This window comes from Berghia stephanieae, chromosome 7 (assembly GCF_034508935.2).
Source record: "Berghia stephanieae isolate SIO BIC M18660-M18661 chromosome 7, UCSD_Bste_1.3, whole genome shotgun sequence".
NCBI classification, from domain to species: domain Eukaryota; kingdom Metazoa; phylum Mollusca; class Gastropoda; order Nudibranchia; family Aeolidiidae; genus Berghia; species Berghia stephanieae.
The window spans coordinates 23155199-23167935 of record NC_088366.1 but is presented as its reverse complement, the minus strand read 5'-3'; the positions used below and the strand labels follow the sequence as shown (position 1 = coordinate 23167935).

Below are 12737 nucleotides of genomic sequence, written 5' to 3'. Positions count from 1 at the left end.
AGCGTTAATAACCTTCTGAACATGACACCAAACTCCGTCAATTTCAGCCATTTTACCAATATTATTATTTTCTCAGCAAATCATTTATCTACTTTATTTTACCAGAACACCCACGAGATAAAGTCGCCCCCATTGTTAGTCAATATCTTTACCCAAATCTGGAAGACATCACTGGGAAGAAGCTGAGGGACGTCAAAATCATGAAGAAGAATATGGCAAGTTTGATAAAATATTTTTCAATTCATGTTATTTTTGCAGCACAGTCCAGCTGTGCCTTTTATATAGATATATAGATTAGGTTTGTACAGATTTTTTAAAAAGGCCATTGTGTGGTTTAATTTGGTTTTGAAGTGTGCAGAATTACCCAATTGCTGACAGGGATAAAAGATGGTTTTGTATACCCAACTATTTAGAGTGTTAACGCAAATATGAAACAACATCAGAGCCATCCATATTTTAGCTTGACTGGTAGATCAGAATAAATGTCATAAATTTTCATTCTGAGATAAAAATATGCCCGGAGAAGAGTGTTTTGAATTGCGTTAAAAATACCTCTTTCTCCTCTCTCTATTTCCTACATATTCAATTCCTGTCCATATAATTTTTTGTCTCACTCTAAACATTTTATTTTCCATAGACTGAAGTTGGCATTGCTGAATTGATGGTTGAAAATGGCTACAATTGCACACACAGGTAGAGTTGTCTTTTGTCGGAAAGATTTGTCTCTGTTATATACTTTTAACTTAAGAAATTTTCAGGCTTTGTGAATTTCAATATATGAGCAATGAAATTAGTTATAATTATAAAAATGTTGATGATGATGATTGTAGATAATAATAATGAAGATGATACTACAATTAAAATGAATAACAATAATAGTCCTATGTTTGCGTAGTCATTCATGGCAAATGTACCCTTCAGCAGTTAACAGTCAATGTATCGCATTTCAAGAAATCATTTTTTTGTTGATCTGGTCATTGTATTCAATTTGAATAGAATGATTATTCAATTAACTTGGTCTGAACAAATAAATGTCAATTTTATTCATGGTAACATGTGTTGGAGTGTGATAAAGACAGCAGCTTTTTTCAGGTGATACTTCTGATCTGTTTTTCAGTATGGAAGACATGCGCACTGTGTTGTCACAGTGCGGAGCTCGGGAAATCACACCTTTGGCTGTGGCACGAGTCCTTGGGGTCATGGCCCGCACTCCAGTCAATCTTAGTGGGGACCACATGCAAGTGAGTGTTTGAGTTCATTCATGGTCTTCAGATATTTTGCAATTTACCCCTGTGGCTTGACAAATAAGTTTACAAGATTATCAAAAGATTAACTAAAGAACAATTATCATTATATATGATTTATAAACATTTGAGTGTATTCCTTTTAGTAAGGATCTGTGCTTGTGTCTGGATGAGACTTTTAGGTGATCTCAAACTAAGTACTTTGACGGTGTGCTCTTGAAATCTACATCTGTTCCCTATTTGAACCAATACCCCTTTGTCTTACCTTTTCTTGGGTGCTTTAATTGTAATTTAGAACTTTTTACTATCCCATTTTCTTCCTTTTTACTGGCGCTGATATGACATTAATGTGTGCCGTAAAACCCTTAAAAACAAACAATCGTTGAATCCAGTTCTAATTTTTTTCTTGGGCTCCTGTTAGTACAGGTAAACTAGATATTTTGTTCCTTTGGACTTTTTCTTTATTTTATCCTGAAACCACCTTAAATGTTTCTTTCATAAAACATTCTCATCTCGATAACATAGTTATTGGTTTTGAATTTAAAAAAAAATTCTTGAGTGATTTGCAGGGTAAATAGTTTTAAAAAGGGATAGATTAATTTGTAAATCAAAGAATGATTGGACCTGATAGTACATCAGTTCTTTGATTTGGTTTTTACTCACATTGATGAGATAGAAATGAAAAGAATACTATTTTAAAATGTTAATATTAGAATGTTTCAAAACGTCGACAGCAGCACTCAGACAGACAGGAAATTGCTGGAGTGTCTACCTGGAACGTTGATGTGTTTTTACAAGCTGTCAAGGATATGGTGAGTATGGTGTCTTGTCTTATCATAATAATACATAAATCATAGGAGTATATGATGACATCCCAAGACACTAACCCATGTGCTTTTTACAGGCCTCCATTTTTGTCAACTAAAATCAGCGTTCTGTAATTGAGTTATTCTTACACAATACATCTGTATACAGACAAAACAGTCTTGAAAAACTTTGGCCTGAAAATCTTTTTATTTTATTTATCAATAGGATTGAATAACCATCACCTTGTTTTGTTTTTGTTTGTTTTTCTGAGAAAGGCATTAGGGATCATACGTATTTATGTCAAACAACTGATATATTTGCAACTAAATCTTATATGTTTCAGACTGCCAACCATATGACTTCGCATAGCATACTTAAATTTTAATGATTAAATATAAACATACAAACAGGGCAGCACTCCTAATTTTTATTGAAATATGTTGAATGATGAAGTCTGAAGTTTAAAGTAAAAAGTGCTCCCTAGTTTAGTAGTCATGATATCCTAATCATGTTTCTTCTTCTATCCCAATCATGTTTCTTCTTCTTCTTCTTCTTCTTCTTCTTCTTCTTCTTCTTCTTCTTCTTTTTCTTCTTCTTCTTCTTCTTCTTCTTCTTCTTCTTCTTTTCTTTTTCTTCTTCTTCTTCTTCTTTTCTTCTTCTTCTTCTTCTTCTTCTTCTTCTTCTTCTTCTTCTTCTTCTTCTTCTTTTTCTTCTTCTCCTCCTCCTCTTTTTGTATTGGTGGAAAATAAGATTTTGGGAGGTGGTGGGAATACCATGATTTTTTTCTTCGATTGGTCAATGTTGGTTGGCAAGTCTAAAAATGTATTCATTCAGGCTAGCACCTCTGATGGTCATTAAATTTGAATAACAACCTCTTTTCCGTTAGAAATCCAAAGGGTCTCGCTCTGGTTCTGCCCCTCAGAATTCCCACCTGGATTGGAAGGAAGTGATCGCCAACCTTGACCACAAAGGGTTTGCTGTTCTTGGAAGGAAAGGTCTGCGCCTCTTGGCACAGGGAATTTTCAGGGGCCTCTCTGAACCATTTCCAATTGATTGTTTGTATAAACCTTGGACCAACACTGAAGGACAGGTACATGCTTTCAATTGTTTTTAACCCATTCCCCTTTCCTTTCTCCAAATCTATGTCCTTTGGTCTTGTTTCCGGAGTTGCTGAAAGGTGTCCATTTTGATTTTTATGGGGGAAAAAAACAATCATAGATATTAATACATTTTACTACCTTTGCAATATATGACACTTAGAAGATTAACCAGTCAATTACAAAACTGAAACTGGTTAATACTAGGCAGTCATAACCAGACCTCCCTACTATTACAAAAAATTTGTAGAATGACGAAATTTTGGCTCCAATTTCAGGACTTCATGAGCATCTTTATATCATTAGAACTTAATGATAAAGGATGTTGGTGCCAGACTACATAATTTTAAGGATTTAGAAGTTTTATTTAATCCTTGTGAGGCTAAATTGTTGATTTCTAAAGTTAACTATAGCGACTGCAATTTTTATTTCCTGAAAATTACAAATTTTCTAATAGGTCAAGTCATAGCCTTTCATTGAAAATATAATTTAAGGAAAGGATTAATAAAGTTTAGTTAGGGGAAGAATTGCCCTAAAACAATATCAGCAAACCATTAAAAAAATATCAAGCTAATATTTTCAAACTTTTCTCTATGACTTGAGATTTTCATTCACAACTCTTAAGAGGTTATTGTTTCTTTGTGTTGAGTTTTTAAACAAGTGAACTGATGCCATACGAATTATAATTTGTCACAGTTTGGGCCTTTAAAAAAAATAAAGATATTGATATTTTTACTTTCAGGTGTCATTACTTACACATGCATTGAAAAACCCTGATATCATGTGTTTGGCTGATTTGAAAGGAGACACACCAACTGTCAGCACAGACATTTTGAAGTCTGCCCCTAATGAAGACAACAGGGAAATTGCTACCTGGTAAATGAAAGAAACAAAATTTTACAATTTAAGACATATTGGTTCAGATTTTCTTTTCTTCTCCTCCCACTCCTCTTCCTTCATTTCCTTCTCCTGCCCTATTCCCATTCTTCGTCATCACAAATGAGTGATTGTCTTCATCTGTAAGGAAAATGGCAATTTTTGGACATGTGGACATGTCTTGGACATTGCGAAATTGAGTTTTGTTATAACAATAAAAAAAAACCCTATTAACACCAGCCTGTTATTATTTTTCACAATGTAATGTTTCTTTTTTTAATTCCAGGAAATCTTTGAGTCTGGTGGAAACGCTGCTCCGTCTTTCAGATGCTGGTCACTATCAACAGGCTTTAGAACTGTTCAAGGCTCCAATGAACAAATGCCCTGATATCTTGGTCCTTGCTTTGCTACAAGTCTCTGTGAGTGATTTTCTCTTTGTTGAATACGATGTCATCTTTGCTGATCTGTTAATTACCTCTAAAAGTTAGTAAAATACAGTCGAGAACGGATTTATCGACATCGCCGGGACCACAGTAAAATGTCGATATAAGCAATGTGTTGATATATATAAGAGGCCTGTCTCATTTACTGACACTCAGTCTCGGTTCCAGACCGGGCAGCTCTTTGGCATAATTGTCATGCTTACGGCATGAATGAGGGCTATTTCAGGATGGCTTATTTTTGTCTCTAATGATTTCATTATGATAGAATAGGGGATTTCCTGCTGTTTGGAGCTTTACAGCAAAAATGTAATATATATTTTGACACGTGGACCATTTTGATCCAGATCTGTTGAAGAAATAGGAGAAGACCTTTGGGTGGGGGGTTATTGCTCTATGTTTTAAATGATTTCATTCTCTTCCTCTCTCAACAGCAACCTGTCTGGAACTCTCTAAAGCAAGAACTCATTTCAAACCTAATGCCCATCTTCCTCAATCAGCACAGCAATGCAGCTGTCATTCTGCATTATGCTTGGCATCACCAGGTGGGTTTCCTCTCTCCCTTTTTTTTTGTTCTCCTAGATTAAAGTTCATATTATTTAGCTGACTCTTGGTGAAATTTAAATCAAAATTATATGTATAAGTATTGGTAGGGTTTTTTTGATTTTCTCACTGAAAAGTTCATGTATGCATATTTCTTTACCTTTAATGTTTGGTTGCTGTTATTTATATATATTATTTTTTAAAAAAATTAACTTCGTAAGTGTTTATTGATTGCTTTGTTTTATTGTCAATAGATGAAAAATTTCCACAAGTACATTTTTTTCACTTTTAATTTTGAATTGGTTTTGTTTAATAATCTGTTTTTGCCATTCTTATCCCTTTCTCTTTCTTTCCTGCACCATTGAAGTTACGTAATTGTTTTGTTTATTCAAAATAGGTAAAATGTTATGCAGGTTACAAAAGCTCAGTTTATAGAGCATTTGCCTCACAAGCAAAGGTACAGGTGTCAGTCCTGAGCAGTCCAAGTTGTTTTTGTTTGTTTTGTTTTTTTTTCTGTTAAACGGCTCCACTGTCCGTCCCAGCCCGGATTGGATTGCTGGGTCTGTAAGATTTGGTGAAAAGTACTTTGCAATTGACAAGTGGCCAATCCAAAGGGTAGCGAGCACTTGTTATTGTTTATTTAAGACTGCAGAAACTGGGATATACTCCTGCTCCAAGGGTCTTATGGCTCTGAAGGACTGCTTTGCTTCCATTGTCTTTCCAAACTTTTAAATTGCAGTTTTATTTTTTATTGTTGACTTAAGATGAAGGGTTGAAACTTTTCTGACATAATTATTTTTTGTGCTTTCATATGTATATTCTTTTTTTTATTCTCTAATTTTATTCAGGGTCACGCCAGCAATATTCGCACTTTGATTATGCACTCAATGGCAGAATGGTACATGCGTGGAGAGCCTCATGACCAAGTCCGACTGTCTCGCATTCTGGATGTTGCTCAAGATCTCAAGGTAAGCACCATTAACACATTTCCCCACTATGAACCACTAGACTGAGATCCAGAAATGTTCAGATGAAAAGTGGAAAAAAAGTACATGAAGTCTTTTGTAGAAAGCATATTTATTGCTTCTGATTGATTTGATGAACATACTAAAAACAACACAAATTTTATGCTGTTGATCAAATCAGAGTAAAAGATATGCTTTCTACGAACAGAATTCATGCACTTTGTCCCCCACTTTTATTTACAGCTAAGACTGTTAACAAAGTCATGCATTTTTCATTTTATATGTGGATTAGTATCCTCGATTTTTCAATGGAATTGTGTCCTGGAAATATATGTCTAGCACTTGTATTTTTTTTCAGATCAAATTTGTAACTTAGACAATGAAATATTTATTGACTCATTTAGGCACCTCTAGTTATTAATATTTATAGAGTTACGTTTTTTCATTTAAAACAATTTAAGCACTGGAACCCAATCTCCTTAGTTGAAGTGCACTGTCTTATGCAATTTGTGTCCCATCATCCATTGTCATATTATATATTTGTATGTCAACGTGTGTCTTTTCAGGCCTTGTCTATGTTATTGAATGCCACGCCTTATGCCTTCGTCATTGATTTGGCCTGTCTCGCATCAAGAAGAGAATACTTGAAGCTTGAAAAATGGTTGACAGATAAGATCCAAGAACACAAGGTATTATATGGACAGATAGTGCAGCCCAGACATTGCTCATATTATGACATTGTATATATCAAAGCCATACTTGTTTTTTCTCTCCCATATTTGGTTAGTTAACGAAGCAAATGCCAAAGCTTGACTATATCGACATCCTAATCTTCCTAATAACAGTAATAATTGGTCCTCACACAACTAAGATGCATGTTGTCAACCAGTGGTACGTCACAGCTATGAAAATCAAATTTATTGACCAATCAAAGAATGAATTCCTTTTTTAGTACTGATATGATCTTAATATTTCACATCCAAATAAGATTTAGTTCTATAAATAAACTAAGCTACCACATTTCTTAACCATCCTTGCACTTTGTAGCTTTGTAAGCTATTGCTTCATCTTGGCAATGATCCACACATTGGTTTATTTCTTTATTTCTGTCACTCCTGATATAGGAGCCATTTATCCAAGCCTGTGTAACATTCCTGAAGAGACGATGCCCTCAACTGCTGGGAATCCCAATGAAAGAAGAGCCTCCACAGACTCGCAGTCAGCAGTTGCCCCCAGATATTGTTGCCACGATGCTCAACTGTTTGAAGATTTGGGCAGTGTGAGTTGGTCAATCATATGTTTTATTCTTATTTATTCATTACAATGAATTACATTTTCCAACCTTTGTTATTCAGGGGGAATTTGATTCATGAATAGTTTGTTTCATTTCCTTTTCTATTTTTAATCTAAGGCATATTTTAAAAATGGCTTGTAATCTTACACGAACAGATATAGAATTTTCACAACAATGCATTGAAATGGATAATAAAGATTTTATTTTTATTGTGCTGACCAGTCTAAATCTATATGAGATAAGATTTTTTTCGTTGTCTGTTTATTTTGTAATCATTTTTATTTCTTATGATCACTTTTCATCTTGAACAGGCATCTGAATCCAGAACTGGCAGAAGCAATCACCAGCATGTGTGGTAATGCCAATGTGATTCTCAACAAGTCGCGTCCTCAACCTCCAGGTGCCATGCCTGGTGTGGGCGGTCCTAAACAAGGGCCTTTCCCTCCACAGAACATGGTAAACAATGTATGTTATCACATTTTTTTTTCTTCTTCAAGTTTTATCGTTGTAATAAGCCAGTTGAGTGACATTGCTTCAATGATATTTTAAAAATTATTTTAGAGTAAAATGGTGTTTTTTATATAAAGAAAAATTTTTTTGGGTAAGGAGAACAGTATGTATTTGTTTTTATTTTGATAAATGACATTTTACCCAAAGTTCACAGTAATCATAGATCTCAATTTTCCACTTTCTGCCTTAAATCAGCGATCCCTGTTTTCTCTGCTATCGCCGTTTCCTCCGCTCACCTCTGCCCGTAGGACAAGGCCTAGATAAGAGGGCAACTTGTGTGGAGCAGTTTCCACCAGCCAAGAGAGTTGCTGGAGGGAGTGCCTCCTAGTAACTCCCCTTCTCCCCCCCCAACCCCTCCCCTACTACCCCTTATCCTCCGTTCTCAACTTCTAGTGTTTTGTAATCATTTGGTGTCTTTTTATTTTACATTTTCACTTCAAACTTTATGTAAACAATGTGAACATATAGGGCTTCCATTTGTTGAAGCTTTTGGGTGAAATTTTTTATAACAACTGTTCCGTCGGCGCTGCAAGTAAAGTTCCTCCTTTTAAAAAAAAAATTGAGTTGAGACCTATGGTAATGAGAAATTTTACAAGATTACTGAAATGAGCAAAAAAAAAAAAATAAAATTGGCATCAGCTCGAATTTGGATGCAGTTAACTCTCTCGCGTTCATATGAATGGAAAATCAGAACAAATTTGTTCAGTTTTCAATCATGGTGAACTCGGAGAAGGTTTAGGGCTGAGGAATGATGCATTTATAAGTCTAGTAGTCAAGAGCTATTGGAGGAGGTAGAAGTCCTCATACCCACTGCTAGCCTGATGTACCCTCAAAATTACGTTTATTTGATAAAGTAGCTTTTGAATCACATTTCTCTATAAAATAGACATTTTTCTTGAAATTTCCTGGGGGGGGGGGGGGGGGGGGGGAGTGCTCCATTTAAGTGTTGTATGAAAAAAAAAGGTAAAAAGATAAGGCAGATGGTAAAATGGGGGGGGGGGGGGTAAAATGTCTAGTTATAGCTTTGATATTTTTTCCCTTGAAGTATCGTCTCTCTCTTATGCATTGCTGGTTATCTCTTCTATTTTGGATATATTTTGTAAACATTTGAGTGTGTTCCTCTTAGAGGGATCCTGTGCTAATGTCTGGATGAGACTAAGTGATCTCAAACCAAGTACACTGATAGTGTGCTCTTGGAATTTATACCTGTTCCCTATTTGAACCAGTCTTTACTTTTTCTCATATGACATGACTTTCAATTTTAAATCTATAACTTTTTCTACTATCCCATTGCAAGTGTTGTAAAACAAATAAAACAACATAAAATGTAATTTAATGTATTTAATACAACAATGAGATGAGCTGGCATGATTTTTGACACAAATTTAGTTTTACTGTGTGGATAATCTAAATTATGTCTACATTATATTTCATTTTAGCTTTTGAAAGTCGTATCAATATTTATTCTTAATGAGAAAAAAAAAACAAACCCAAAAACACAAACTAAACAAGTAATCAAAACGTGCTGAGAATGAAGCTGAAAATGTTACATAGATACTTTTGTGTTAGTTTGTGTCAAATTACATGTTGCTTATCATTCTTAAGTGTATTAGATAGAACTTGACTATCTCTTGTTTTAATCAAAGCGTTTTGCATCTCCCCTCCCACAAAACACACCCGCTCCCTTACAACACTTCCGCCAACCTCTATACGAACCACACCACCATCAACTGCCAATACAACAACAACCTCTCCCTTCATTGCAACAACCACCCCAACATTTATCCCTGTCACTCCCACCACCTCATCTCCAAACACAACCTCTATTCCCATCCTCAAACCAACCCGTATATCAGATGGACCCCGGAGCTATGCCAAACATGATGAACCAGCCAGGGGCTGTCGGCCCACCAGGACAAGGACTTCCCCAGGCAATGGCTAACCTCAGTCTGGCTCCACCAGGGCCACCGGGCTCTCCTTCCAAGACATTCCCTACAATGGCTAACCCGCCGCCTCCACCACCTCCCCAACAGCAACAGCAACCATTACCCCAGCAACAGCAACAACCACAGATGCCGCAGCAGCAACAGCAGCAGCCTGGTGCTATGGGTTTCAATCCCATGATGCCCAATCAAATGCCAAGTAAGAACTCAAAGAGTAAAATTAAAAAAAGATCCAAATTTGCATTATTTGAATAGTGCATTTCCTAAATTTAACTATGGTCTTATGGGTTTCATATTCTTTCACTTATTCCTCCAGTAAGCCTTCTTTAGTCAAATACTAAATGTCAGTCTTAAGCCCAATGTTATATACTAAAACTCTCACAATATATTTCATTTCTTATAACCGGGTACTCATATCTGTGTATTGATTTATGTAAAGTGCTTTAATCAAGAATACAAAGCCAGGGCGATCATTGTCACTCATTCTGTGACTTACCATGTCCAAAAACGCTTGACTTTTCAGAAGGGTGGGATTCCATACTGCTCATTCATCAACAAAATTAACTATTTATGTAATGTTCCTGAAATTCTCAACATCTTTGACACTGATCAATTCTTAACCAGACTGACCTTGTGTTGTAATCTGCCAGAATTCAATATGGCAATGGTCAGTGTCATTGACTGTAATATGTAAAGTAAAGAATGTCTGTCACCAGAATAATGGAACAATTCAGGCATCAGTTGACACAAAAATTGATCTTCTTGGTATTTTAAAATATAAGTTGTGATACAAAAACACATTTCTAAAAGTTGAATGGGTTGGAGTTTTTACAATTTAAAAATATGAATGATATTGCTGACCATCATTGTGAAACCTCCAATCCTGACAGAACTTCAGTCACCTAGCATCAGACAGTCAATTACGAAGGGTGGAATAAAAAGCAATAAAAGTCAATTCTCTATTGCTGCCTTGTGTGTGTGTGTTAGATTACACACACAGGGTTGGGGGAGGAGGAGTAGTGACTTTCTAGCTTTCTTTGTTGGTTAAAAGGTCACAAACTTTCCACACATGAGATGAAGGGCTAAGCTGAAGTGTTAAGCAATCAAATTCAAGTGCTATTTTTGTACAATTCTAAATATAAAAAGAAAGAAAAAAACAAAACGTTTAGTGACAATGATCTTGAATACACAATTTGCCTTTAATGTATTGACCATCGTTTTCAGTGGTCAGCTTCCTCAACTCCTGTTCCATTTTAGGTATTGTCATTTAAGGTGGGTTAAGAATAATTCATTCATTCAACCTATTTTACACAGCAGGCTTAGGCATGCAAGCTCCAACCCCTCAACCCATCATGTCTGGACCCAGGCCTGGTAACCCAGTACCACCATTGCCACCAGCCTCCAATGCAGTACAGCCAGCTGTCTCCAAACCCATGATGCCCATCAACCCTGAAAGGCTGGGCAACAGGAGCTCTGGTCAGTTCAGTTGACTAAGGATAATCCATTTTCTGTTGTCTATAGAGTAGCCTATTTACCCATATCAAATATTGTGATTGAGTTGGTACATTTATGAAGAAAACATCTTTCATAAATTTTATTTCATGATAACTTAATACTCAATTTTTATGTCTCAGACTAAGACAAAAAGCTAATATGGGCTTATATATTGTGTCTCACATTGTAGCATTTTTTAAAACCAATTTACTCTCAACCGGTGACACAAAAAAGAGCAAGGTTTCAATGATACCACTGGTGGTGTGGGGTGCGGTGTATAACATTCTTATCTCTTGCCCTTCAAAAACATCTTTCATAAATTTTATTTCATGATAACTTAATACTCAATTTTTATGTCTCAGACTAAGACAAAAAGCTAATATGGGCTTATATATTGTGTCTCACATTGTAGCATTTTTTAAAACCAATTTACTCTCAACCGGTGACACAAAAAAAGAGCAAGGTTTCAATGATACCACTGGTGGTGTGGGGTGCGGTGTATAACATTCTTATCTCTTGCCCTTCAAAATACAATATTATGTGTGCTTTTTCATTACTTTCCTCTTTATACTCTTATCAAACTACTTGGGTTATAAAGAGCTCTTTACTTCTTGCTTTACTTCTTGCTTTACTTCTTTTACCCACTCACTCCCAGTTTTATGTTTGATGCGAGACTCTGAGAGTATATAGGCATCAAAAGAAGCAAAGGCGTAATACTTTATTATTATTATTATTATTATTATTATTATTATTATTATTATTATTATTATTATTATTATTATTATTATTATTATTATATATTATTATTATTATTATTAATATTATTATTAATTATTATTATTATATTATTATTATTATTATTATTATTATTATTATTATTATATTATTATATTATTATTATTATTATTATTATTATTATTATTATTGTTTATATGTTTAATTGTAATTTAAAAAGATTTGATGTGATTTAATTACTTTTTAAACTGAGAAAAGAGAAAAGATGTTCAAATTTGCAAAAAAAATTTATATTCCACCCTGCAGGCAACCCAGCAAGCGACATGTCCAACATCTTCCCGGAAATGTCCCAGACTTTCACCAAAGATGTGGAGGATCGTGCCAACTCGTACTTCCAGCAGATCTACAATCAGCCCCCCAACCCCACCATGAGTATTGATGAAGTGTTGGCCATGCTCAAATCTTTCAAGGATTCCAATGATAAAAATAACAGGGTAAATAGATAGACTTTTTGTAATCGGTGTTGCTGTTGGCATTGGCCAGGGATTGCTAGTGAAGTGATCTGAGAACTTAACCACAGTAAATACAGATTTTGGGGGCAGGTACTTTAGGGCAAAATCAGATGTTTTCCTTGTTATTTGAATTTTTAAATTAAAATTTTAGATTGGTCATATTACTCAGGAATGGTAATCAAATTAACAATGCCTCATTAATTTAAACACGTTTAAAAATAATATTTCACAGAAATAAGGATTGAAATAATGCACTTTGGATGATACAGATTTGTTT

The 12737-nt window shown here is 35.0% G+C and overlaps 1 protein-coding gene across 24 annotated transcripts in view; it reads left to right on the top strand.

The window, feature by feature from the left end:
• LOC144976903 (CCR4-NOT transcription complex subunit 1-like) overlaps window positions 1-12737 on the top strand; it is a 48939-nt gene that overhangs the window by 5085 nt on the left and 31117 nt on the right. For 2 of the 24 annotated variants that reach the window (XM_078921499.1, XM_078921495.1), the window contains exons 6-20: window positions 106-215; window positions 638-693; window positions 1118-1241; window positions 1979-2056; window positions 2974-3141; window positions 3891-4024; window positions 4311-4443; window positions 4899-5009; window positions 5856-5975; window positions 6539-6661; window positions 7097-7251; window positions 7578-7722; window positions 9633-9918; window positions 11034-11195; window positions 12255-12442. In XM_078921499.1, coding sequence (XP_078777625.1) covers window positions 106-215; window positions 638-693; window positions 1118-1241; window positions 1979-2056; window positions 2974-3141; window positions 3891-4024; window positions 4311-4443; window positions 4899-5009; window positions 5856-5975; window positions 6539-6661; window positions 7097-7251; window positions 7578-7722; window positions 9633-9918; window positions 11034-11195; window positions 12255-12442 — 2093 coding nt within the window. Of the gene's footprint in view, window positions 1-105; window positions 216-637; window positions 694-1117; window positions 1242-1957; window positions 2057-2937; window positions 3142-3890; window positions 4025-4310; window positions 4444-4898; window positions 5010-5855; window positions 5976-6538; window positions 6662-7096; window positions 7252-7577; window positions 7732-9422; window positions 9919-11033; window positions 11196-12254; window positions 12443-12737 lie in introns of all 24 variants that reach the window. The other 22 variants (XM_078921497.1, XM_078921492.1, XM_078921498.1 and 19 more) reach the window with 13 other exon arrangements.